Source organism: Falco punctatus (assembly GCF_963210335.1).
Source record: "Falco punctatus genome assembly, chromosome: 6".
Lineage (NCBI taxonomy): Eukaryota > Metazoa > Chordata > Aves > Falconiformes > Falconidae > Falco > Falco punctatus.
This window is the reverse complement of record NC_137585.1, coordinates 1,011,052-1,036,777: the sequence shown is the minus strand read 5'-3', so window position 1 is coordinate 1,036,777 and position 25,726 is coordinate 1,011,052. Positions and strand designations below refer to the sequence as shown.

Genomic DNA, 25,726 nt, shown 5'->3' with positions numbered 1-25,726 from the left:
CAGAGTATCTGTTTCAATGAACTTTATTTACTTCCATATTATACAAGTGGGATCTGAATCCCCAAACTTCCCATCATCAACATAATGGAGAAGCACCATCGCACAAAAGGCAGGCAGAATTTTGGAGCCAGAGGACAGGCTAGATCCAGCCATTTCTCCCCATGTGGTCAGAAATTCTTCCTCCTTCACACAGCGTACTTCCCCGACCGGCAGGTTTACCCCAGGAATAAGAGAGACAAAGCTAGCTCTAAATACTCCCTCCTCCTCTCCCCAACAAAACAGGCTGCTCAGCACCAGCAGTGGAATGGTTAAAGACAGGGAGTACATTAGGTTTTCAGTCTCTCTACCAGCCCACTAGATTAAGAAGTGGCCGGGTTACTCCCTCTTCTCCTGAAAAAGATCCAGGAAAATCGAAGACCTAAAATGCTGAAGACTTACCTCCTTTCCTTCCCCCATCCCATAGCCTTGCTCTCTAAGCAGAGAGTAGGCAATGAACTCTGAGGAGGCTGAAGGAAAGCCAAGGCAAATCAGGGGCTACCTGAATCCCTGGGAACCTGGTGGCCACCCCGGTGCCCTCATTCATTCCCTTTGAGGTTCAGAGACCTGTTTGGAACAGCACACAGAGAGGGCCTCCCTTAGGGATTCGGAAGCAACCAGGGATACAGAACGCACAGGAACCGCTGTGAGGGTACACACCATTCCAGGGATGGCCCAAACCACAAACAGGGCAAGACTCCCCCCAGCCAAGGCCCCAGGGGCTGGGGGAGCTGCGACGAGGCCCTGGCAGGGGGAAGAATGCTCCTGCAGCAGTACTGAGGGCTCACGGGACTTTACTTCTTCTTCCTCTCCTGGGAACAGCGAGGGCAGAACCTGGTAGACAGGGAAGTAAAAAGCCGGCGTTTAGGGCATGATGTGAACCCCCAACACAGAGTCCCAAAGGACCTTTTCCAAGGTCCCTGACAAAGCCTTAATTAAAATTTTCCTTTTTAAGACGTCTTTAAGCATGTATGTACAGTACTCTCCCTTCTGCCACCCAGGACCTCCGCTTTCCAAAGGTCAGTGGGCCCCTCCAGGTTGCTTGTTCACTCACCATTTTCCTCTCGGTTTTGTCGTCAGACCCACACAGGCAAAATGAAACCATTCAATGGAACACTGTGGGGACAGAGAACAGTCCGTTAATGAGCAGTTTTCTTTTGAAATCATTGCTTCTGGGGTACCAGTTTCCCAGTCTTTGATCACAAACTCCTAAATCCCTAGCAGCAACCAGGGAATGACAACTCACACCCAACCTATACCTTGTTAGCAAGGAGAACTTGCTTTTCTCCCTTGCTAAGCGTGGGGGCAAGAAGCCTGACATTTTAAGGAAAACCCTGAAGAAAGAGGCACTTGACAGGTCATGGCAAGCCACCCCTCTGCCCTTCCAAACCGCCTGAGGGAAGCCCTCTTCCTGTCCCTGCTTGCTGTATCAGGCCCCACCCAAGCAGGACAAGACTTTCTGTGCAAGACTCTCTCCACAACCTTCCACCCCAGTTCCATCAAGTGCGGGCTCTTACATCTGGGTTGTCGCAGCCAATCATCTCCCCATAGGAGACCTGGTGGCAGAGGCAGTAAGTAGGCTCATTGGGGTCCACGGGCATATCCAATACATCCGAAGGGTGCACATTTCCAAAGGTGACGGAAGGCATCCCATACTCTGTGCTACTGCAGATAGGAATAAAAGAAAATCAGCAAAATAACTGTCTTCGAGTCCCTTCATGTCTCTCAAGGCAATGCCCTCGTTTGCCACTTCTCTTTTTAAAGCACATACATCCAACTCCACCAAAGTGACCTGCTTTCCCCTTCGTGCCATGCTCCCCTGAAAGAATTTAAAGGTCTCCTTCCTCCTGTTTCCCAAGAAGGGACAGGGGACACCACCTAGTCTGGGAGTGGGGATCAGATCCTTTGCCGGGGGAGTCTGGCTAGGCCTCCCTTGCTCTGACTTGTAGTTCTGCTTCTCATTCCTGCAATCCTCTTAAACACTTACGTGCGGACAAGCTTCAATTTCTTTTGGGCAGTTTTTGGCGCTTCCTCATCAGAGTTCTTCCCTTTAGAGCGAGCACGGGCAGCTTTCTTCTCTTTTTGGGCTCGGCCCTCTGGTAAGAAGAGAAAAAGGTGTTGCATCTGCCACCCCATCAAAATAGGCACCTGACAGTAACAACCTCTCCAGCACTAAAATACACTCTTGCTTTGGAGTGCATATTGGCTTTGGGCCATGCACCCCATCTTAATTTTATCTAGCAGCCTTGAATATGCTCACACAAGAAGAGCCCAGGTCACCATCTTTTTACCTGTCCTTCAGATTCCAGCGTAACAGTCTTTGATCTGTACCACTCCAGTGCCTGCCTTCATCCCCACCACTTCCATAGTCACTTGGCTGCCTCCTGTATCAATCTGCAGCCCAGTGGTGGTACTCACTCTTCTTGCCCTTGCTGGAAGAACTGTCATAGTCACTCGACTCTATCTGCTTCTCCTTCAGGTCTGCTTCAAAGCGAGCGAGGTCTGTGTCCAGCCGCCGGATGTGCTTATCAACCTGCAAAGACGACAGCGACCAGGAATTACCACAGAACAGAGCCCAAGAGGGCAAAGAGGAGAGGGCACAGGGCTTGAGCTAATTGCTGAGAAGCAAGAGTAGGTAGGGCCTAAAAGAGAGATCGGGGCCTTCCAAGACTGGGGCCTTTAGTACATCCTTTCATATACAATAAGCACCAGACACTTCCCTTCATACCATCTCGTAGGTCTGCATAGCCAGCTGAACCTTGTCGTCCCCAAACTCCTTGCATTTCCCATAGGCCTCCTGGATTTGCTTGAGAAGCCCCAGTTTTTCCTCTGAAGACAAAGTCCGTGCATTGCTGATATACTCCGTGGCCAACTTATCGATCTCTGACTTGAGGTCTGAAACAAGTTTACCGTTCAACACGTAAATACACATACACAACGCACACACTACAGTGCCCTGCGCTGAGAGAGACTGAAGGGTCAGAGCAGCTGGTGGCTTCCTCCCCTGCCCTGCGATCCCTGGGATAAAGGCAAAGGAAAGTGAACAAAACCATCGCTAATCCTCACCTTCCGTCCTCTGATCCAGATCTCGCATGAGCTGGAAGTTTCTCTGCAGTTCAAACGGCAGGTTCTCAATACCTGCAGGGAAAGGAGGATACATGGAGAAGTCAGGCTCCTGTCCCCCGTGCCAAGGCAGGAACAAAGCTAAACTGATAACACCACGCACACCACTCTGTTGATTCCCAACGCCCTTTCCTGGTGCACATTAGTGTGCTCCACTTGTTGTCAACATCAAATGAGACAGGCTATAAAAATGTGATATATTTAATCGAGGAGCATAGTTCTGTAATACGTATTAGTTAACAGAACTGCTGCCAAGCAGAAAGACCTACATTAAGAAAGCAGAAAACCAGAATTTGTAATGAAGTCACTCATTACAATACAACGTATCCACCCAAGAACTCCATTCAGTAATGAAAAAAAATAGTACAACAGCTGGTAAATAATGCCATTTAGTTATTTCTATAGAAGGAAGTAAAAATTGATCAAATGCTAATTCACTGAAAAGCGAGTCTGTTTTAGTGCATCTATTTTACATATAGGGACAGGAGACACTGCGCAGAGCCAAAGAGCAAATCTGAGACAGGACGGGGAGCAGTGAACAGCAGCCTTAACCCCCAACACGTGTGCCTTGTTCTGCCTTCTGCACTGTAATGACAGGGTGGTCTGTCCAACACCTGAAAGGATGCTACGCATCATGAATTATAAATGTTTGCAGGGCTCTGAATGAGCAATGTGAAGTAGGTAGTCAATTAATTTTCAATGCACTATGCTACTCGCCCCCCAGGCATCACCAGATGCTCAACTGACAAAGCTGATAAAAAACAATTCTCATTTTTCCACGCCTGTCTAATCAAACTGAGATCTAGTGTCACTGCATTAACCTGAAGTCCAAGCTTGATTATTGTCACCTTTGTATCTAATAAAATCAAAAAACCCTCTCTTGCAGGTTAAAAAACCCCAAAGGCGGGGTGAAAAGCTCTTCAGAAACACAACATAAGCATGTCTGCTTCCTGAACCCACTCTCCAATACACAGGCAGTGTAAATGAAGGTGTGTCTATCCATCATCAAAACTGTCTAATACATCAGTCCCAGCAGCAGTCTCTATTTTCACTGCCACATGTTTCGACAGCAGAGACATCTCCCTGAAAAGCAATCAGCCGGCAGGGAAGCTCTGTATGCAACAGGCAGGTTTTAACAAGTACTACACACGGGCCATGAAATTAATTCCTGTAAGAGGTAAAACAACTGTGGGCCTCGCTGTGCTCAGAAGCTGCTCTTTTAACTTTTTTTTTTTTTTCCCCCACAAACAGACTATAGTAAGTTACATACAGATTCCTTGTAAGTAATCAAGCTCTTGTTTCAATAGATTTCTGTTGCCATTTCCAATTTAAGTATCTCAGAAATGTTCAGGCGGTATGTGTCCGTAAGTGCCCAGATACATAATCACACAGCACATACACATCACCCCCTGCATCTAAGGACAGTTAACAGTGCAAAATCAATTTCTCAAAAAATTAGGAAGTGGCAAAATTAAGGCTGCCTGCACATTCCTAAATTTGATTACCTCTGTGTTTGTTCAGCGTGACAGACTTCACACAAGGTTCAGGAGCTGACTACCAGATTACATCCCTATGGCTCACAAAAGCATCTCAGAAGGCAGCAGGAACAGAATGCTGAAAATTATCATTGCTTACAAAGGGAGCTTAGGGCAGGGATGAAATCCAGCTTGGAAATCTCAAGACCATGCCGCCTTCTTTCCAGCGATCCCCAGCCTCGTCAACTCCAAACCTTTCAATTTATACAGCAAATCAAACACGGGTTATACTGCAGCACACTACTTTTCATTCCTCCCTAAAGCATCCTCTGCAGAAGACAAGACAGGTATCCTCTAGAGGAAAACAGTGTCTGTTCTTGCACTGCACACAGTATGTCAAACTTACACAGAGTCTCTTAATCCTGGAAGATCACAACTTCTAAACTCTTAACTTTGTATGTTTTTCAAAAAAAGATTAAAGTCATTTCTTTTTCTCTTTTAAAAAGGAAAGTTGGTAGAAGCACAAATTCCACTGGGTACAGTCAGTTTTCCCTCAGCAGAGCTAGAAAGACAGACAGAGCGAGCACCTGAGCTAGCACAAAACCTGGTAGGACACTGCTCGTGGGGCAGAACCACCCCCTCGAGGTTTTGGCCACATTTCACAGCGATGTTCTCGCAGCAGGAGGAACTCTGGCAGGAGTTTGCTTCTGCTACAGAACCTGAAAGGGACTGTGCTTTAGCTTTTCACAGCCGTTACTGTAAAAATCTGCCACCACCACTAATGCCAGCACACAGCCTCATCTGGAAAGCCCATCTGCCCCTTGCGTTTGTGCGCCTGGTGTGACCTTTCCAGCCCGTGCCATCTATCCTCCAGTGACCCCCAGGCCCTTCCCAGCCAGCCCTGCGCCCCTGCACCGCTGCCTCAGCGCGCAGGGCTCCCGGCAGCACAGTGAGAGGCCTCATCCAGCCCAGCTCTGGCCTAGCAGATGCCCAGCACAGACACCATTTACCAGTCAAGCAGGTGCCAGCAATGATCTTCCAGAGGCTCAATAGCTGGGCAGGTTTCCATGGGGACTGACGAGACAAACCCCTGTCATTTGAATTCCTTCCCTGCTCAAACCAGCAAAACGATTTCCTAAAACCTCAGGACAATGCTTCACTCTGCAAATCTATTATTGGGCCACTGTTCTGCAACTGCTTTGTCAATAAACTGGGAGAAAACGAACAAGTGACAGTACAGTGACTTTATTTTCAGAATTGTTACAAAGATGCTTTATCTATTCACTTCAAAGTGGGAAGAAGCTGAGCATACCATTACAAATTATGATCCAGAGAAAGTCTCACAAGAACAGAAAGCGTAACAGAATAAAGCTGCAGCTAAGCAAGTTTTAACTGAGCAAGAAAATATTTGCATAGTATACAGTTCAATCAAACTATGGGTAAGTTTTCTGCTATCTGCAGCTTAATTCAAAAGTTCTTGCATAACCTTAAACAAAATGATGCTCTGCGTCACAGAATTTATCACAGTGGTCAGAACACTTGCTGAAATTGCTTGGCCTGTGCTGTGCCGGCTATCCGACATCACCACCCTAACAGCCCCATTAAAAAATACAATAAAAATCTAAGATTTAAGTTTCCATTTCTTCATTCCTACCAATGCAACATGCTTTCTCTCAGTCTTTCTAAAAACATTCATGTTATTTATGCAATTTCATTTCCTCCTGAATTTCTCCTTTTTCCTTTACAATTCATTTGTGCTTTCTTATTTTTAGATGCACCTAAGCTTTTCATGACTAAATACTACCTATTGTAAAATACCCAAATAATTCTCAGATTCTTAAATGGATCATAGTAAAGAAAAACACCCTAGAGGCATTCCTTGATCACTAGAGAAGAGCACAGTGAAGGGCCGTCACTCTGTCCCAGACAGGCAACAATCTGATAGAAAAATAAAGGGCTTCTTGCAACACAAATGGCACAGCGGCAAGAGAGGAAGAGGACAGTGAAGGTGTACAGTGAGGAAGGTGCTAGCAAGGCCAGCAGCTTGGCCCAAAGTGTGGGCCGGCATGAATGCAACTGTGTCCACCTGCACAGAGCCACAGACAGCCCCACTGTGCCCCACTCATTCCTAGCGCAGCAGGATTACCCTGAAAATCATCGGCACAAGTCTCCCATGAAGGATTTTCCCACCTCTTCCTTTCCTTCCCTTATTTTCATGTCTTCTCACAAGCTAAAATCCCTCTGTCTACTTTCATCTTTCCTCAGTTCTTATCCCTTCACTACCCCCTTCCTTCCTTCATCTTTTTTTCTCCTCTTTCCTTGTCATTCCTTCCCCTGATCATTCTTCTGCAGACTACCACAACGACGTGCTCTCATTCCCCCAAAGTCAGAATCCATCACCACGCTCCTTCCCCTCCAATTATTATTTATTTATTTTTAGAAACACATGCAGGGTGGCAAGTGTAGGCATCTGGTATTTAAACTTCAGCTGCTTAACTCGGACACGCAGAGAGCAAGCCTACGCGACCTGGGAACCTGCACTCCACTTCAGCCCTCCACCGCACACCTGCCAGCTGTGCTGAACGGGGCTGTTCGGTGCTGCCTGTTGGTACTGTCCCAGTTCCTAAAGAGACCCTTTGCACCGAGCGCTACGTAAACACACTGGGACTCTCCCAAGCCATCTGCTCACTCACCATGTTCAGATGCATGTTTAAATTTATTAAAACATGTGAAAATGCATTTGGAAACATAATCACGGTTGCTTTATTGAACAGTACAGATTTCAGCAAACACTTTAAACAGCACATTGCTGAAGGTTAATTTACAAAGTCCTGCTTGTGCCAGGGGCTGCCACAATGAGAGGGGGAATTCTTTGCCCTCTGAGACAGGAAACTGGCTGGGACCTTGTTGGGGAAGCACCCAGGACTTCTCCTACAAGTGCTCTGCAATTCTCATAATTTTGTAGCATCTGCTGTATACTGCAGGACAAGTGCCTTACCGCAATCTTCAGGAGCTTCCTTGCTTCCTCCTTAGGGGGAAGGATGTCTTTTATATCCCTCCATCCCTCCTTTTTTGAGGGTGTAACCCTTTTAAACCGCTGCTTCTACTGTCTTGTGCTCTCAGCTAATTATTATCTTCCTACACAGTTTACTGAAGTTGGTGAATGAGCACAATACACACCTTTCTCGCTATTCATATATGGCTCAGCCCTACTGCAACACGCGCATCCTAAGCTGCAACATTATCCTGACACCACCTCCGTAAGGGATAGTACTACCTACACTTTTATAAACGGAGTACTCTGATGCATGGTGGACCGATGTAGCCACAGGCACCCGGGAATTCTGTGGCCATGTCACACACCCCAGGGCACTGCACACTAGTCCACCCAGGCACATCTGCTTCAGGCACCATGCAAAGAAATGGCATCACTCAGCAACAACAGTCAATGCAACAGCCACAGAAATGCAGTACTCCCCAGAGAGTGGGACCCTCTTCCCAGGGAGGGCTCTCCTTGTCTTACTACACGAGTTCAATGCTACAGCACCCACAGCCAGCAGACAGCAGGCAATGTTGTTAAGTCTCAGAAAAGGGATCTTTATTGCTGTGTTAAAGATCAATCTTGATTTCAGAAGCTTGGAGGAGGGAGTGGAAGACTGACATGTCAAATGAGACTTGCACCACTCCAGGCGTTTCCAGCCTGTCACAGACCTCCAAAGGCAGGGACAACCACCAAAGAGATCACAGGGCCGTTTGCCAAAATGGCCACATCAGATTTGCTGTTGGGTAAGTGAAGACATGCAGAGAAAATGCAGTATGCTTTGTCTGGTAAAGCCATCTTGTATCAGCTCCGAGAAAAAATACCAGTCAACAACAAAATCAACTCTAAATGAACTGGTCATTAACAATAATAGATGTATTAGCCTAGTGTGGGCTGTGCCAGTAGCTTTCACACAGAAACAAATGATGCCTATGAATCACCAAATTCTCTCCCCTGCATGAGATCTTTTGTAATTTTCCACAGATTGTGTGTGCTGCATCACAGATGCAACTAATACAAAGGCTCAGTAAGGTGAAAGGCATCTTTAACTACACTAAAATAGTGCTGAATATAGAAACGATTTATTGAGCAATTTGCATATCTGAAGTATGATGTGAGAAACTTTAGAGGCAAGAACAGGAGGGTATGGCTGCATGCTACACTGGGGATGGGTAGTGTAAAGTAAAAAGATTGCAGGTAAAGTGACAGATAAAAGAACTGCTGGGGAATTCAGAACGCCATCAGGACTGGGAAGGAATCAAGGGCTAGCCTAGAGCAAGTTCTGACATCACACCCATGCCCTCTAAGAGTACCAAGATGACAATACACATCATAGCCTCATTTGATGAAGCTATACAGAGGAAAATCCAGATGTAGCTATTGCAAAAGAACAACCCTATTTTACCAGGTTAGCCAGTGTTATTAAGGAATGAAAGGACATTCCCATGTCAGTTGTAGGAGAAAGAAGATGACTTTCAAGAGGGTGTATGCTGCTCCTGTTGCTCTCTGCTTATGCTGACGTAAGCTTTCCAGTACTGATGAGCCCCAAACGGGTGCAACTCTATTTGCCTACTGACATATGCAAACAGAAGGAGCAAAGGAAACTTGATGCCTCCCTAATCGGTATAAAAAAGGGGAAAAACCCAAAAGAAAATGACTACACAGTAACATGTTAACTTACCAGCTGAGGACTCCTCATCTAAGTCTGCTGTCTCCATCATCCTCTTCAATGAGGCAGATATGTCCTAGTGTCTGCTCCTGGAACAGGTCCTGACTGGTGGCCTCCAAGACAACGGAATTAATATCAAGCAGCCATCCAACTAGACAGGCCAGCGACATCTTTCTACCTCTCAAGCTCACCGAGGTTACTAGCCATCTGCTGATGATTCTCTCAAGCGTTTAGGTCTAATTTAGCCCAAACGCTGGCAGAATCTAGTATCTCAGAGGTTTGGGGTAGGGGAAGATGGAAACACTTTTTATGGTTTTGTTATCATTCCTTACCAACATTTTATGCTGACATTTATTCAGTAACAGACCAGTTCAATCATATGGAAATCTGAACTTCCTTCCAGTCTGGCACATACTTCCCAACCTGAACAAAGTGTGTTCCCCATTCAGCAAGGCAGATAAAGCAACAGCCTCATTAGTCCAGGCAGGAACATACGTAGTGGACAGTACAGCTGGAACCAGCGGGGAAGGTGCTGTTTGACTACTTCAGACAGCATACTCACAGACACGACCCTGCTGTTCACCTCAGCGACCTGAGCAACTGGGCAGACATGTCCTCAGCAGCAGAGCACAGGTATGTGAGCAGAGAGGTCATTTCGTAACAAATTCAGGCACCAGACAGTTGAGGAGAGGTATACGCCTTCCTCAGGTATATACCTCAGAGGTATTCTGTTGCTATAAAAAGATAAATTTGTGTGTTTTCACTACGTGTACTACTTACTTTATTCTGACACCTGCTAGGTGGGTAAACAGAGAAGCACTGATGGTAGAAAATAACTACATGTGGTTGCACAGCAGTTCCCTCTACTATAAAGACAATCCCTACCCTCATGGCACACTCACCTATAGACAGAGACTTGTAGGAAACTATTTGGGACTGTTTTCTAAATAGGTGTACTTCAACAATGTCTATTACAAACCAGGCCTGCAATCCTCTTGAAAATTCCGAAACAAAGAAAACTCAGTCTCTGCATCTCACCTTCAGGAAAAACTGTATTAGTCGCCCTTCCTTTCTCCCCCTCAAAGCCTCCACTACAGTATTTCTAACCCAGTATGAGAGCAAATACTGAGCCAAGCACAGTAACTCAAGTTTGAACAAGCACAAGCTCCTCTAATGAGTCTTCATGCACATTCAATCCTCTCATCACAAAATGCTCTTTTCTTCCTTCGTTCCTTTCTACATCTCTAACTCCTTTGCACCCACAGTCTTTCCCATACTAAAGCTGCACTGCTTTCTTGGCATGAGCAAAAGCACTTCAGTATCTTGCTTTCTCCCCTGAGAAGCAGGCATAAAATGGACCAGGAGGACGACAATATTTGATGAGATGGAAATCTTTTCATGCTTAACTTCAGCCACAGAAGAGAACTAAGGAAAGAGCCATGCCCCGAAAAAAAACCCACTTGGGAAGAGAGAAATGGAACAAGAAACATTCCTCCTCCTCCCCTTCCCTGAATCCTTTGGCTCAATATAGTCATTGAAGGGGCAACTTCAGTAAGATGAAAGATGATGATCAGACAAGAGACTGAGTTCCTCTGTCAGGATGTTCGGTACAGAAGGAATGTGCATATCTTTCTGCTGCAAAAACATCTGCTAGGAGCACAACATATCTCAGATATGCTTTGTAATTAGCAGCTTAGAGCAAAGGCAAGGGCATGTCTAATCCTAGGTCTAAACTCAGTTTCAAATTACAGCAAGGACTTGAAAGCTACTGAAATACCAGACCTAAGAAGCTGCCAGACACCTTTTACTAAAGGAACTGTTGTTATCTTGGCTATTCCACAAAAATCTCCTGGAAAAGAGCTTTAGATGCCCAGAGTGGAGGACTCAAAATTTATGAACTGAAACAACTAAGGCTGTATGCACAGCTTTGTCAGACCGCTCATACCTTTTAATGTATAGTTTTTAATTACATAACTGCACAAGATTTTCATACGAGGTGTTTCTCATTCCCAGTGACTGAGTGGTGATTCAAAGTTTTATTTTATTCTTTTTTGCTCAATACAGTCACACATACACACCCCAAAACCCAATCTGAAAAAAACTGACTTGGTAACCACCTTTTCAAGGTGTTCATTACTGTGACACTAAAATGCTTTTTCACAAAACTGCTGTGGAGTAGCCCACTTCCCTTATCAATAAACCAAAGGTCAATAGATTTACTGAGGCAAAGAGATTAAAGGCAAGAAGGCCAGCTAACTACAAACACACCTCTTGAAATGTCTAAGAATGCTACCTAGCCTGACTTCTCAGAATTATCTGTACAAACCAAACTGCAGTTGCAGCCACAAGCATATCTGCTCCTCTGACTACAAATTTTCACTCACTACTAATTTTTGAGAGAAGCACAATCCATGCAAGGACAACCTGTAAAAAGTGTGACCCCCAAAATAAGCAAAAACATCACACTCACTTTGTCAGAGTGGTATTCAACTGCCTCAAACATGAGGCCACTTTTTTTCTTCCTACAATCTTCACTTAATTCATTATACACCTTCCTTTCTTCAAGGATATGAAGAGGTCCTACAAACAAATGCCCTCTTTCATCACACATTCCTCATTCACTCCCTGAGCAGATCCAGCCAGTAAACCATATGAAAGAGAATCTCTGTGGGAGGAAAAAAAAACTCAACTGAAAACTGTCTGCATCAGCACTATAATATTAAAAGAATTCAATTTCAATAAGTAAAAGTAAATATTAGACATTTTGAGAAGAGTTGACCAAAAGTCAATTGTATCAATTTTCAGGAAGTTTTTTGAACATCAGTGAACTACTTTAAAACTGAACTGAATGTTTTTAAATTACTGGACTACTGGAGAAAAAAAAAGGAGCGGGGAGAGGGTTTGGAAGGAGCAACGGGGAAACTGAATGCTGTCAGGCAGGCATAAAAAGAAATGGAATAGCTGACTTGACACCATCGCAAAGAATTAGTCAAGGGTGAAAATATAGATTAAGTGTTAATCTTGCCTGACTGGACCTTTTTTGGTAAGAATGTACGTTTCATTAGTGAAAACAATTTTTTGTAGTTATTAAACTACAACTTGCATTAAAAACTTGATGTAGTTTGATGTCTTAATATGAGAAGTAGTACATATGCAAGAAAGTATCTTGCACAACAAGCTAGAATAAGAAAAAACCAAACATAAGATATATTAAAAGTACTTTAAACGGCTACATAAGGCTTTAGAATGCATTATAGAGAACTATCAGCAGTGGCTGCACCACTCATGCAAATCACACAAAAGCAATTCTTGATCCACCAAAAGTTAGTCATTAGGAAGTGAGATGCAGACTGGAAGAATGGGCATGGAAGGAACAGACCACTGAGACAGCAAGAGACAGCCCGACTGCAAACAGATACTTTCCATCAAGTCTTACAGACAGTAATACATTTAGGAACAAACAATATAAGTGATGGATAAAGGATGCTGGATCATATTTCTAAGAAACAGGAAGACTGTATCATATCAATATCATAGTAGATAGTTACCTGAATATGAGCTCCCAGCTGAAACGCAATGGTGAAGAGGGAAAAGGGCATAGCCAACAGAAGAGCAATAACCTGACTTCTTTAGGTAATACCATGAAGACTAGTTACTAAAAGACCGTATGCGTTTTCAGAGTCAGAAGTTCAAGCAGGATGTCAAAAGATCAGAGCAGGCTTGAAGAACAATATAAGTAATTAGAAAATGGAAAACTATATTATCACCGGCAATTATTATACTTTTTAAGTTTCCAGAAAGAAGGTTAAGATTTGATCAATTACAATCTACACAGGGAAGAAACGTTTAATAAGGGGACATGTCAACATGACAAGTAAAAGGTGTTATTGGTGCAATGACTAAATATTGGAACCATGAAAATTAACTACAGGTAAAAGCCACAAAACCATGACTGAAAAGCCTATCAGCAAACTAACTTACTCAAGACTGAAATGGATGCTCTTTGCCTGTAAGTATTACAATTCATACAATGTGCTTTTCTGAAAGAAACTCCAAATTAAGCACAGCAGCTGCCTTATAATTAGCTAACAAAGGGAAGTGATGTTGCATATACTACACAGAACACCAGACAAAATTGAATAAGGCCTTAAGAGCTCCAATAGTTTGCAAAAAAGGCTAAACCATCACACCAAAGTTTGCTTTGTTCTTCCTAACAAATTTGAGGTTGGATTTTTTTAAAGTACTTTTAGACTGTGCACATTATTTTTTGGATTTTCTTAAGCAAGATACCTTAAAAATAATAGCCTACACCACCATGTTAATATACATCCTCAACAGGACAAAGATCTTTAATTCAATTGCAGGACAACACATCTCAGCTGAGAGAAGTAAGAATTTGTAATTTTTCTCTGTATGCTTGTAGTAGAGGTGAACAGTAGAGTTTCCAGGGGGTTCATTGATTTTAGCTGACTGTGACAACGAGACCCGGAAGTGTTTGACTCTGGTGGGAACACTCTCTGGCCACCAAGCTCATCTACAGCTTCCTTTCTCTTCAACCTGATATCTACCGTACCCCTCCACACTCAGTGCTGCACCTTTCTCATCTCCACCTACCATCTGCAAACCCCAGTCTTTCGCTCCTTTATCTCTGCAGTGCAGCACTTACTCAAAATGCAGGTGCTCTCCCAGCAGGAAAACCCTGCATCCTCCCCATGCGCTCACTCCTTATCCAGTTGCCTCTTTCTTCTCTTGTCCAGCCCCTGTCCTCCCCAACTCCTGGCCACCTTTGCTGAGGAGCCTCAGTCAAGTGGTCTTCCACAACAGAATGAGAAGTGCAGAATTACATACATCTTTGCTCAGCAATCCTTGCTCCTCTCTAACAACTTGCCTCCTCTTCCAGCTCTTCTTCCTGGCTTTTTGCACCCTCCCCTCCTTGCAGCTCCCAGATCCTTGCCTGTTCACTTCCAGCTTCTTTTCAGCTTTAACTGAAAGTTATTATGGTTCTCGAACTTTCTTATTTTAATTCACAAGGCTTCCCCTCCTAATGACAAAAGGAGCACTGCAGAGACAATGAACGAACCCCCTTGTCTCCATATCAACACCAGAGAGCTCTGTGCTGGAGGAAACTTAGTGTAGCAAAATTTCTGAAGCACCAAGCTCCAATGTTTCCAAACGTATGCAGACAGATAGCAAGAGATTTGACTTGGCCAAGTATAGTGAATCACCAGAGCTATCACACTTTAAACACACCACCCCATCAACATCCTCCCCTGTCTCTAGTACTGACACCAGATCAGAAAGAAAACATAAACCAAGCATTAATCAAAGAACAAGTTACTAAATCTTAACCACCTGGTAGGTTCCTTCAAAAATAACTCCTCTGATTAGCCTACATGGCTATTTTAAGAACACAGGGTAAAAGACGCATTGAAAGTCTTAGCCCCAAAGATCAGAGTTTGAAAGTTACGAGCACCTTCAGGCAGGATGGTATCATAGGAGGGCTCTGATAATGTTACCAACTCCACCAGTATTTATTTACAGAGCTCTCTTCAACCAGCCAAACGGGGCTGCATTTGTAAAACGACATCAGAGGGAGCTATCGAAACTGCCTCCCTACAGACACAAAAGTTATCTTTGCCTGGGTTTCACCAGCCCTACAGCTTGTCCCGGGAACGCCACTAACAGCCAAGTTGCCGGCTGGAGCAGCACCGGGCTCCTCCCTCCGGGGACACACCGGTCGCTCGCAGCCGCTGCCAGCGCCACCGACCCGGGCTCCCCAGGAGCCCCAGGCGAGCCTTGCCCCACGGCAGGGGGGCAGCCCGTACCGGCACCCCAGGCGGAGCCGCTGCCACCGTTTCCAGGAGGCCCCGAGGCGACCTCTACGCGGCGGGCCGGGCCTCTCAGGACGGCGCCAGGAGCGGGCGGCAGCAGGGCCGCCACGGCCGGGCCGGGGACAGCCGGACAAGGCTGCCGCCCGAGCGGTCCGGACCAGGCCGCGGGCGGCCCCAGGGACCGGTCAGCACCCGGGCAGAGCTGGGCCCCCGGCCCGAGCCGCACTCCGTCCTTGTCTGTGCCGGTCCCCGCCAGGACGGCCCCAGCCACGGCCCCTCGGCCCCGTCCCCGGCGATTCTTACTATCCAGGTAGTGCTCCAGGTACATCCCCGCCGCCATCTTGGGCCCCGCACACACCGGAGCTTCCGGCGGGAGCCGCACGCCGGCACCTCCCACCGGAAGTGACGCTGCCCGGCTGCCCAAGCCGCTTCCGCTTCTGCCGCCATTTTGGGCTGTGCGGGGCTGCCCCCGCCCTGAGCCCGCCGCTTCAGGGTTCTGCTGGCAGCCCCCCCCGCCCCCCGCCCCAGCAGCACCGGCCGCGGGAGGCCACCCGGCGGGGCCCACTGCTGACTGCGGGGGGGAGAGGGATGGGGAGCGGGGCGGGCCCGGCCCGGCCGCAGGCACCGCGCGGGGAGCAGGCCCGGAGCCCACCGCCCTCGGCGGCCCCAGGGTGAATACCTGCTGCCTTCATATCCGCGCTAAAGGAACCGGGCTTCGTTTTTTGGAGGCTACGGAGGTCTCTCCTGGCTTCAAATAATTTTCGACAGCCTGGCTAGGCGCTCCCGCTGGGTAATGTGGGTGAGGAAGCGCTGATAGTCTGTTGCAGCACTCTCTGTTCAACATATAATTTGCCAGCGACTAGTAGTTGCAGCTATATTATAAACAGAGACTGCCTTTGCTGTAAAATGACTATGATACAAGTTGAACGTAACTAACAAAGCAAGGAAATTAAGTTAAACATGTGACCATGCTCTCTTTTTCTCCATCTTGCCAGAGCCACTTCGGTGACCACATCCCACGGGACGCATCTGGGTTAGTGATCCCCTGGCTGCGCCCCCCCCACTGCCCTTTGCTAGTGATTGCACATGCACGGTATATATAGTACTGGGCTAGGACAGCAGCGTGAGGTGACACACGCAGTTAGGGAGAAACTGAGACAAAATTACGTTACTTCTGGTCCTTCAGGCCTAGAATATTCAGGATCATTGTTTCAAGAGGCCAGCGTTAATTTAGCATCCTATCCAGTTCAGGAGGCACAGGGTTCTTTTGGCAAATGTTACGTTTCATCTGCCTTTCTCCTGCCTGCTCACCTTATGCTGCTCAATTTTCCTGATAGGCTGTGTAATGACAGTCATGCCCAAGACTGCACGCAGCTGGATTCTGGCTATGAGGAGAACTGACCGGGCTTGTTTCTTCTTTCCTCTCAGAGATCTTCCAATGCCTTTATTTATATGGATATACTGGGATTCAGTGTTGCAGCAGCCTGCAATGCAAGACTGAGGGGGGTTATAAAAATGAACTGCAGCTGTTTACGCTATCAACCATCTTGCTTTTAAAATATTTGGTTAATTCAGAGATCCTCTGTGTTCTGAAGATGCAGTGTTTCCCAGTCCTATTCCTACAGTCAATTTTTATGACATATCTTTAATTATTCAAAACACATTTCTTACTCTTTTCAGGTCCTGTGTGAAGCAGCAGGCTTCAGTTAGCTGAACATTATTGTTAAGCCCCACTTTGTTTTTAAAGTACTTCAAAATTCTTGTATAAATTTCCCTCCACTCTAATTAAGGGGAAGGATGTGGCCGTTACATACAAAAAAAATCTGCTCTGTGTACCCTGTCGCAGTACTAAACCAGAATCCCCCAAACGCATCCTGCTTGGAGCTACCAGGCAGTACAGAGCTGATACTAAGATCCATGGCTATGGAGCCAATACTAAGAAACAGGTACTCTTACACCACCAATTTTGTTAAGGGACCACCTTATCTTATCCACCCATCTTAGCCTCCAAGCCCAGGCTAGGGAGATGTCAAAATACTACACCACTGCAATGGAAAGACAAGCTCCTTCTGGACTTGTTGCCACTGTCAATACAAAAGATTGGGAAGAGAGGAGATACTTGCTTAAAATCTAAATGGTAAACCTTAGTAAAGTGTACAAATGTATCTTTTCACTTCATTAACTGCCACTGTAAAGTTGGAAAACAAAGCAGAGGTAGTTTTGCGTACCTGTGTGGTCTCATCGCAGTAGAAACTCTTCCAGTCCAGCAAAACCTAGTTTCTGAATCTGTACATTTGCTGTCTTTTTTTTTTACCACGGCAGTTATTTGGTGAAAGTTGTTAAGAGTAAACACTTCCGCAAGTGAAAGTCCTAGCATGGGTGCAGATGATTGTACAGGAAGATGCTTCCCCAGCTGGCATATACTTTAGAGTTACATGATGACTATTTAGGTCTCCCCTCTCCCCCAGCCTCATATATTGATACTTGGGTAACTACTGTAGTAACAAAGCCACATACGCTAACCCCAACGGTTGTCACATGCCACCCGCCACCCCGGAGTTTGCTACTTCCATTACATCCTATTGTTAAACCAGTAAGTACCTCCTAGTTAGATGAAGGACCCGACTGATGAGTGGACGCACTGCCCTGAAGGTCTACACATCTCACAAAGGGAAGCAGAACAGCCTACTGAAGCAGTCTAACGTGCTGGTTTTGCCTGGGGTAGTTCGTTTTCTTCACCATAGCTGGTATGGGGCTGTGGTTTGTATTTGTGCTGGAAACGGCGCTGGTAACACAGGGATGTCTGTCACTGCTGAGCAGCGCTTACGCAGGGCCAAGGCCCTTTCTGCTCCTCAGGCTGCCCCGCCAGCAAGTAGGCTGAGGGGCACAAGAAACTGGGAGGGGGCACAGTGGGGGCAGCTGACCACAGGGGTAAATCCTCCCCATATGGCATCATCCGCAGCATATAAGGCTGGGGGAAGAAGCAGGAGGGGGGGACAATCAGAGTGATGGCGTTACCTGCCTGCGGTGGGAAGTGGTGAATGAATTCCTTGGTTTGCTTTGCTTTAGTTTTACCTATTAAACCTGTCTTTATCTCAACCCACGAGTTAGCTCCATTTTACCCTCCTGATCCTCTCCCCCATCTCACTGCGGGGGGAGTGAGCGAATGGTTGTGTGGGGCTCTTGCCGGCTGGGGTTAAACCACATCATCTAGAGTAGTGGTTCTCAACCTTTATTGATCTACAGATGCCTGTGTATTTTCCCTTGTAAATGTAAACATCTGCATACCAAATTTAAGCCTCCAGCTTTTCAGTTACCTTACAGACCTCTTAAAAATGTTGTCCAAGGACCACAAGGTTAAGGCCAGCGCTTTTGGAGGGATCCTTATACGTACACCAGCAGGAGGCTTACAACTTCAGAGTCCTGTTGGTTCCCTTTTTGCTGTAGAGATACAAATTCAGCTCTTCCCACCCTTTAACATTCTCCATTCAGAGGTGCCTGCTCTGTATTTCCTTCTCTTCAGGAAAGACTAGATGTACCCACACTTCATTCTTACAAACATCAAGCAACTGATCTGCAGCACTTGCCCCCAGGATGGTTAATCAGCTTTATAAATGAAAAAGGATGCCAAAGGCCCCAAATTATAGCTGTGTCCACATTCCAACAACATACCCTAATTCAGGAGCAAAACTAGGCATAGACTCTAGTTCTTTGGTGTCATGATTTCTTTTCTTGCAGTTTTTTTTTTCCATTCATTACACAGACACTACATGAAATCGAAATGTTTGTTGGACCAAGTTACTACATCTCTCTAGTACTTTGGTGTTCTACTATACAGAAACAAGAAACCATGCACACAAATTTAATCTGTTGTACCTGAAATGACGATTGAACAGGTACCTATCTTGTAGTTAAGGAAGCGTACAGAGCAATTTCATTCTATGTTCTGAAACTGCACTAGTAAACTTCGGCAGCTTTTGGGTACATTACCTGCAAAGTATTAGAAGAAAATCCTAAACATGATATATATCCTTTAGTTGATATAAAGATGATAAAATAATCAATAAAAATATAGAAGACAGGCAGAATCTCATAATTATATTCTATATTAGGAAGAAAGTTGGATGATGTAGACAAATCTGTGAAATAATGAAATATTACCTATTGCCAATGAGATTTAGGAAGAAGTTTAGTTCCACCCATTCAATAAAACATCCTAGGAGTTGCATAGCTAGAAACTGACAATCATTAATTTTAAAAGAATTATCTGGCAAGCAGATGGAAGCAATGGGCTTTCTTTTCCAAACAACTTTGGAGCTCTGAACGTGTTCCAGAAGACCAGAAAATACTTTAAAAAAAGTATTTGAAAAGTAAATGGGATCATCCAGGTTGCTGTAAGCCAGTTAACCTAACACTGGTTTGGTAAAATCACAGTGTAATTGATCGGGGTTGCACTCAGCTAAGAAGAGAAACATAATGCTATTTGGTTTAATTTAAAGAAAAAGATCTCATTAGAAGAACTACATACCCTTTTATGGCAATGTAAGTTTGGAGGCTCAAGATAACCGTCTAGGCCTGACGCAGCGAGACTCCCAGCTGAGCACTACACAGCCTGGCCTGGCCGTTCATAAGGGAAAAAGAAAGGCAACAGGTAAGGACTACACGATGCAGCCAAGCCTTATTGTGAGACACCTAAACCAGCTGAATTTAATTTTAGCTGTTTGGAAAGATGAATACAGTGACTTGATCATGGCCTGTAATTCATTACAAAAGAGAAAAAAAGAGTTCTTATAGCAGAAGACTTTAATGTACTGAACAAAGCTATAACAAGACCCTATGGATTTAAAACAACAACAAAAAAAAGGAGTAAAATAGAATGGCAGTTTTCATGGCAGTGATAACCAACAAAACAAACTCTTAAAAAGGGACATGGCTGATTAACCATAAGGCTTTAAATTATCAAAGTCTTAAATCTTTCTTCAAGATTTAACTGAATTATAGACCAGCAATACTATCATTAGTCACGGCTGAGATTCAGTTCTGTTTGCGGGCGACTTTTCTAAATGATTTCCAGCCTACGTGATGTTTCCTTTTAAAGCAACAACAATTTGCAAAATCCAGCTAAGAACAGACAACCAATTTGGTAAAGGACAAGAAGAAAAAGCGCTACCACCTTCCAGCAAAGATACAAGATGCAACCTAATACAAAACTCCAAAGTTGCTGTCAAGTCTCCTTGGGTACAGACATACGGAAACAAATGGACAGGCATCACAAAGAAAATGCAGGGTCAAAGAATTCAGGGAGCTGAAAAGGAAGGACCATGGGATCTCGTTAGAGGATCTTCCACTCTTGTGAGTGGGAGTTCAATAATTAAACCATTGTTGCCTCGAGTGCACAAAGCTGAAAAGCTGCAGGCTGTGGAACCTGGGGCTTCATCTCAACAGGGAAGAATTTTGTACAGATACAACACTTTGCATCCCGCAGGTAGCAACTATACTTTTTAAACCACCTGAAGCATTCTGAATATGTTAAACAGCCTTGGGAATCCAAACAGAAGACCTAATCCAAACTCAAATAAGTGTCAAAGATAATGAGAGCAATCTTCAATTACTTCTACACCAGCAACAGCACTCTGGGTGAACAGAGAAGTAAGAAATTCTCATTGATTATGAGAAAAAAAAGCCTGGAACAAAGTGGCATTTCTGAAACTCGATGGGAAAGTCCCTTAGTGAAAAAACATCAGTTTCTTCCTGGGCAACAGTAAAAGCTATAGAAGCAGCAGCAAACTGCACAAACACAAGCAGTAATACCTTTGAAATAACTGGTAACACAAGAATTGTACAGCCTGAAAATACATGTGGATCCCCATGCTAGGTAGTAGATTCCAAGAAGGGGAAGGATAGCAGCCATTAGAAAACACCACGTCAAACCCGGGATGAGGAAAGGTGATTTCAAGCACCTTTAACATACAAAATGAAAAACCACTGCAAGGAATTTTAACTTGTGAGCCATTCCCCAGGGAATTTAACCAGTCGGCAAAACATCTTTCCAACTTTTAAAACTGTAGCTTTCTTAATACAAGACACTGCACCTAAAACAAGTCAACTTTTCACACTTCAAGGTGATAGATACAAGACAAGATAATAACTTGAGTGAAACTGGCAATTTTGTGCTGTCCATATAGAATATGGACACGCAGAGGAGAGCCACAGGCAGTAATAAACCTGTGCTGAGTCTGTGCTAATTTCCAAGGTGAGCAAAACTATTAAGCAGGTTGTCCATGAGAAAAAAGAAGTAAGGCAGAAACGTGTGAATTAAAGTCTTCTGTAAGAAAAACTTACTATGTGGCCAAAAAAGCCCGAATTCCACAATCAAGAAAGAGGAAAACTTTTGGTAAAAGCTCATCCTGGGTTCAGTGAGAAAGTGTGAGCAAGAAACAATTAAAACACCACACACACACCCAACCCTGAAACTTAACATGTGGAAAAGGGGAAGGCCAGACAGCAACTGACATAAATTAGACATTATAAAATAGAGAAAACTGTTAAGGAAATCTTTGTGGCTAGCAGAACTACTGGTAATAGGAAAGGGGTTTTGGATCGTCCTTTCTTTAAATAAAAAATAAACGAAGTAATCTTACTCATAGTACTGATCACTAGACACAAATGGTGAAAATGCTAGTGACACAGAACAGGAAAATCAGTCAACACATACTTCCAATTCCATATTCAGAAAGAAACGGGATGTGGCAGTCAGACAAAAATAGCAACTTCTATCCAGTACCTTAGTATCAAAGCAGGAGAACAGACAGTCTACTAGGGATGTATATTTTTAAGCCAGCAAAGAAACAGGAATCCTAAAAGAGTTCACTAACAAGCTCTCTAGCCCATTGATTCCAATTTTAATTAAACTTGGGATATTAGAGAAATACCTTAAGACATTCATGACAGTATTCCCAAAAGGCAAATAAAATGACTCGATGCCAAAATTATGGAAAAGCTGTAGAGATGAAGAATTAGTGAATGAAAAATAAAACCTCTAACCCAAAGATTTTATGAAATAGAGGTTTTGTAGAAAAAAAGGAAAGAAAAACCCCAAACCTTAATTTCATTCTTAGATGACATCATTATACATTTGGTTTAACAAAGGGGACTGCATAGGTGCAACATACTTAAATTTTTGTAAGGCATTGACCTAGCACCATAAGTCAAAAAGATTTACTGTACATAATCACATACTAAGAGGATTAAGAAATGCCTAGCCTGCAAGTCTCAAAAAGAAGCTAATAAAAAGTTGCACTGAATGATCCTTTTCAAGTTAGTGTAGGTCAGATGCAATATAGCATTTTCAACTTGGACCTCAAAGTAAAAAATAACAACTGATACAGTTTGTGGGCGACAAAACTGGGAAAGAGTTGTGACCTGGTCCATCAGGAAGCCAGGTCCATTCACACAAACTGGACTTCAAACAGCCTCACATTAAGTATCCAGGAAGCAAGAACTCAGACCACACCTGTAGAAAGGGGGAACTACTATCACGGAAAGCTGAGACGTCGGATGATCCAGGGGCCACACCAGACAAGAAGCTAATGCGAGCTCCTGTATAATGCTGCGAGAAAAGGACGAACGCAATCCTCTGCAGACTTAAGGCAAAGGGCAGGGGGACCTTGTCCATGGCACTGGGGTTTGAACACTCAATTCTGAAAGGAACATTTTTACAAGATACTGAAAAATTGTACAAGATGTAGAAAGAAAAGACAAGAATAATTCATGGGCTGGAGGAAATCCCTTACAATGGAAGATTTAAGCAGTTCCATCCATTTAGCTTGTCAAAAAGTGGACTGAGAAGTGACATTACAGTGTTTAAATACCAGTCCAGGGGAAAAAGCCACACTATGCTCTAAGGCTCTCTTTATCAGCGGGATGGACATATCCAGAACTAGAAACTGGAAGCCAAAGCCAAACAGATCCAAAGGAGAAATCAGGTTTCAATATTTAAACAGCGAGAACACGAAGCCCTTGCAGGGGGCTACCAATGGAAGGGATTGTCTGTGTCCCAGTGCCTCAAAATCAAGCCAATGCATTTTGTCAACACATACATCAAACACATGTTAATTCTTGGGGCTCAATATAGGATAAATGGGTTGAAATGTCACCTGTGAATAGCAGAAGTCAGATCAGACAGCTTCTTCTAACCTAACCTATGGATCTACAGAACACTCCAACCATTTGCAGCCAACCCTGGTGACTAAACGCAGAAGAAAATAAAGTTTCTGCCACAGGCTCCGCAAGGGCAGAGCACAGAGGGCAGAGCTCCTCGCTTCCCTTGCACCGACCGTAAGTCTGCCCCGGGGCAGCAATGTGCTACCCTCGATGTGCTACCCTCGTGTCCGCCCGCACAGCTGCTCGGGACCCACAGCAGCACGATGCTCGTGCCGTGGTCAGGTGCAGGGGGAAGGAACACACATCACAGGGGCAGGGTGCTTGCAGCAGCACCTTCAGGGAGCCTTTTACACCAATTTATTTCTATACAAGGTGGTTAAAAAAAAAAAGCCCCTATTGGTTGTTCATACAGAAGTCTGGGAGATTCTATAGGCTTTGGGTGGGTGATTGATTTTAAATCCCAACAACACATGCTTTTTCCCTTGCCTTCTCATTCTCTTCCGAGTCAGCCTCCATGATCCAAAGAAACTAACAAGTGACACACAAGACTGGTAGTCATGTGGACCAATAAAATAAAAAGGGAAGGAGAATTGAAGACGAAGAGAAAGGGAAAAACAAACAGATTGAAAATAAAAATTCGCCAGGATAATGCGTTTTATAAACACAGAGATAGAAACAGTTACAGCAAGGACAGAGCGGGCCAGGGGTGGGGAATAGATATTTATATATATATATATAAATTCAAGGGGCCTTCAGTTTATTCTTGTTGGCTCCCTCTTCTCATTAGATTGGTCTCTCTGTGGGGATCTTCATCCCCTTCTCTCCACTGTCCACCTTTTGGGGATTCTCTCCCATGACCAGGGTCCAGAAGAGGCCACCACTGCCATGTGAGTCCAGCCCGTCTTGGCAAGAGGGAGCCTGGGAGAGCGCTCTGCTGGGAGGTGAGCAGGAGAAGCTAGCCTTTCCCTGCCTCCTGCCGGCTCCTTGAAAAGACTCGTCTATTCCTCCTCCTCCTTCCCTTTGGGAAACTGGGGGCAGGACAGGTGTGTGAGAGTCAGAACTGCTGTCGTTCCGCCTTTCAGGAAAGGGAGTAGAGAGAAAGGTGATGATTATTTTGGCAGTCTCTTACCCTCCCTCCAGTTGCTTTTTGGTTTGTTGTTGATGCCTGCAGGCTTTTCTGAGGAGGTGGGGGGGAAGCAGGAGGGAGAGAAGGAGGAGTACAAGCTGCTAGGACATCATCCACAACAGGCAGGAAGAGCAATGAGCAGGAACCCACATTCCTACGGGGCCTTGGCCATCGTGCTGCTCAGACAGCTGGGAGAGAGAGGCAGCAGCCAGTTCAGACAGACTCCTCTCTATTGCTCTCCACCAGGGGAGGAGAAAGAGTGCAATACTCCACAGCCCTCGGGCAGTGCAAGCACCTGTCCGGCCCAGAGAACATGCCTCACCTCTCCCCCCTCACTGGTCTCACCTTCCACTGGGGAGAAGGTTTCTCCCATCCAGTCCTTGGGGCAGGACGAGCGACCCCTCCTCCCTTTCACAAGCAGGAGGGACAGGAATGGATATTTCTCCCTTAGACACTCAAGAAAATCCTCAAAGAATCCCATCCAGCTGTGAACCCTGCCACTTTCTTCTGTGGCCTGCTGAAAACATGTGTCCGAGCCCCTGTACGTACAAGGACCGTCTCTCCATCCCATCCACCATGCGTGGCTCGACACGCACCCCCCCTTCATACACATCCTACAGTGAGAGAAGGCAAAACCGGGGCCTTTCTTTGGGTTTGAAAGGGGGGCTCTTGCATGAGGAAGTGATCCCAGCACAGGAAAGGGGCTCTTGCACAAGGAAGCATCCTCCTACCAGGCAGGCTGTTGCACAGAAGGAGCACCCCCTTGAGACAGGCTGTTCAAGGGGCTGCCATGAACAGGGTTACACGGCCAGAAGAGGCTGTTGCAGGAGGAGAGGCCGGAGACTGTTGCACGAGGAGAGCCGCTGCGCAGGCGGTGCCCCTGGGCGCAGGCTATGCACAAGAGGCTTTCTGCTCCCTGGGTTGAGGTCTCTCTAGGAGCTGGAGAGGTGCTCCACTTGGATGGCGCTGGTGCTGACAGTGAGGCAGATGTCCTTGTGATGCTCTGAAGTCTTGTAAGGAGTCAGGTCAAAGGAGCACTGGGGAGGAGGGTTGGGTTGGTTAGTGTCTCCAGAAGGGCCCCCTGCCGCCCCTCCACCCTGTGGCTGGAAGTGCTGCTGCTGCTGAGAGGCCTGGGCTTGCGCCTGAACCACCTGCTGCTGTGGGTCAGGGATGTTGTGTTTCCGCATGTGCTTCATCAGATACGTCTCCTGCAACGGGAAGAACGGCGTGAGAGGAGGGGACGGCGTTCTCAAGAGCCAAAAC

General features: G+C 45.4%; 2 protein-coding genes across 15 annotated transcripts in view; both read right to left on the bottom strand.

Annotated features, from left to right (window-relative positions):
* Positions 1–7: 7 nt before the first annotated feature.
* ING4 (inhibitor of growth family member 4) lies at positions 8–15,580 on the bottom strand. 5 transcript variants are annotated; one of them, XM_080391096.1, is made up of 10 exons: positions 12,892–13,062; positions 11,814–12,008; positions 9,356–9,456; positions 3,103–3,174; positions 2,765–2,931; positions 2,455–2,569; positions 2,024–2,132; positions 1,554–1,701; positions 1,091–1,152; positions 8–870 (listed from the first exon to the last, which is right to left on the bottom strand). In XM_080391096.1, the coding sequence occupies exons 3-10, from the start codon at positions 9,393–9,395 to the stop codon at positions 831–833; spliced, it is 753 nt and encodes a 250-aa protein (XP_080247222.1). In that variant the 5' UTR covers positions 9,396–9,456; positions 11,814–12,008; positions 12,892–13,062; the 3' UTR covers positions 8–830. The 5 variants fall into 5 exon arrangements, with proteins under 5 accessions (XP_080247222.1, XP_080247221.1, XP_080247220.1 ...); XM_080391095.1 differs by lacking the exons at positions 11,814–12,008; positions 12,892–13,062 and adding an exon at positions 15,478–15,533; XM_080391094.1 differs by having other exon boundaries at positions 11,814–13,062.
* A 2,810-nt stretch (positions 15,581–18,390) lies between these two features.
* The window catches only part of ZNF384 (zinc finger protein 384), a 37,382-nt gene continuing 30,046 nt past the window's right edge, over positions 18,391–25,726 (bottom strand). For all 10 annotated transcript variants that reach the window (XM_080391075.1, XM_080391074.1, XM_080391073.1 and 7 more), the window contains one exon: positions 18,391–25,671. In XM_080391075.1, the coding sequence (XP_080247201.1) occupies positions 25,396–25,671 (276 nt within the window). In that variant the 3' untranslated portion in view covers positions 18,391–25,395. The remainder of the gene's footprint in view (positions 25,672–25,726) is intronic.

Bases quoted from the DNA above. Each gene is read 5' to 3' on its own strand.
- ING4 (XM_080391095.1), bottom strand. From the start codon at position 9,395: ATGATGGAGACAGCAGACTTAGATGAGGAGTCCTCAGCTG. The intron at 2,570-2,764 runs GTATGAAGGGAA...TCGTCTTTGCAG, and splicing joins CTATGCAGACCTACGAGATG to GTTGATAAGCACATCCGGCG. The intron at 2,133-2,454 runs GTGAGTACCACC...TCTTCTTACCAG, and splicing joins TTCCAGCAAGGGCAAGAAGA to AGGGCCGAGCCCAAAAAGAG.